The sequence below is a fragment of the Helobdella robusta genome, assembly GCF_000326865.2.
Source record: "Helobdella robusta unplaced genomic scaffold HELROscaffold_38, whole genome shotgun sequence".
Lineage (NCBI taxonomy): Eukaryota > Metazoa > Annelida > Clitellata > Rhynchobdellida > Glossiphoniidae > Helobdella > Helobdella robusta.
The window spans coordinates 1,268,945-1,270,572 of record NW_008704829.1 but is presented as its reverse complement, the minus strand read 5'-3'; the positions used below and the strand labels follow the sequence as shown (position 1 = coordinate 1,270,572).

Below are 1,628 nucleotides of genomic sequence, written 5' to 3'. Positions count from 1 at the left end.
TTCAGCGTTGGCCGGAAGTCGGTCATCCACTTCCGCTTCAACTATCCGCACCATATGCAAATACAGAGTGTCGAACTCTATAGCAGTGAAGATTTGGTCAAGTTTGTTACTTCCGTGTTGTGTCGGAAACTCTCCTTAAAAAATACACACACACACACAAACAAACACATACACACACAAAAAATTTACAAATAAACAAACAAACAAACATGCAAACAAACAAACAAACAAAAGCACAAACAAGCAAACACACATGCAAACAAACACAAACTTTCAAACAAACAAACACACATGCAAACAACACACATACGTATAAACAAACAAACGAACGAACAAACATACACACAGACAAACATACAAACATACAGGTTGCAGAGATCCAACTCGTGCTGGGAGAAGGGCTCCATATTGAAATCACACCAGGTCGATGACCAAATCATTGAGATGAGTTCACGGTCATTCATTATTATTATTTATTATTATTATTATTGTTTGTTGTTATTTTTCGTTTTTATTACCAGCATTCTTGTTTGTTTAAAGTTGCCATTGTAAAGATTTAAAATGGAAAAAAATTTGTCACGGTAAATATTTTTAACGAACGAATGACAGAATGAGCGGAAACAGGCGAAATGAGTGAGTGAGGGAATGAAATAATGAATAAAAGAATGAAATAATAATTGAGAATAATTTTTCATAATTAATTTCCAGGGCGGAGTGGAATGGGTGTACGCTGTTGAAATCAAATAACTCGCAACTTCCTTTGCCCCCATTCATCTTCCCGACCAACCATTGGCCGGGTAATTATCATAATTTATGATAATAATAGCAATCATAATAATGATTGACCGGTTGAATATGTGATTGAATGATTGGTTGATTGATTAATTAGTTAATAATCATAATTTATGATAACAAACAGCAATCATAATAATGTTTGACCGTTTGAATGAATGATTGGTCGATTGATTAATTGATTAATTAATTGATTAATTAATTAACTAATTGATTAATTGGCCAATCAAACAAAGGTACGAGATGGTTTGGACCGAATTTGACATGCTCTGGAACGCGGGAAATTTCAGGGCCGAAATGGTTTTTTCTAACCGTTAGCAACTGCAGAAGTAACATGGGTCTGCTATTGGAATACAGTATACAAATTTTTGGGTCCGAAAATGTAAAGGGCCGAGTTGATTCTTGTTCTTCCGCTTCCGGTTATATAACAACAATAATGACGACAGTTATGTTGATGTTGTTTGATGTAGTTGTTTTTAATGTAAGGTCGTAATGTGATTCGTTAATTGATTGTGGATGTTAATGTGAGGTCGTAATGTGATTGGCTGATTGTTGATGTTAATGTGAGGTCGTAATGTGATTGGTTGATTGTTGATGTGAGGCCGTAATGTGATTGGCTGATTGATTGTATGATAATGTGATTGGCTGATTGATTGTTGATGTTTTTAATGTTAAAATAACTAAGTGTAGACTAGAATGTATAGAATTTTATCAAATCCAATAAAAAGCTTTTCAAATTTTTTCTCTAAATTTTAATTTATTTGCTTAACTTTGAAATGAATTTTACATAAAAATACTAACATAATTATCATAATTTATTCATAACGTAATAATGT

At 32.9% G+C, this 1,628-nt stretch overlaps 1 protein-coding gene across 1 annotated transcript in view; it reads left to right on the top strand.

Moving 5' to 3' along the window:
- The window catches only part of HELRODRAFT_176588 (hypothetical protein), a gene marked incomplete at both ends in the record, with an annotated part of 8,347 nt that extends 7,710 nt beyond the window's left edge, over window positions 1–637 (top strand). Inside the window, 3 exons of the mRNA XM_009023922.1 lie at window positions 67–101; window positions 369–455; window positions 610–637. Coding sequence (XP_009022170.1) covers window positions 67–101; window positions 369–455; window positions 610–637 — 150 coding nt within the window. The remainder of the gene's footprint in view (window positions 1–66; window positions 102–368; window positions 456–609) is intronic.
- Between the last annotated feature and the right edge of the window lie 991 nt (window positions 638–1,628).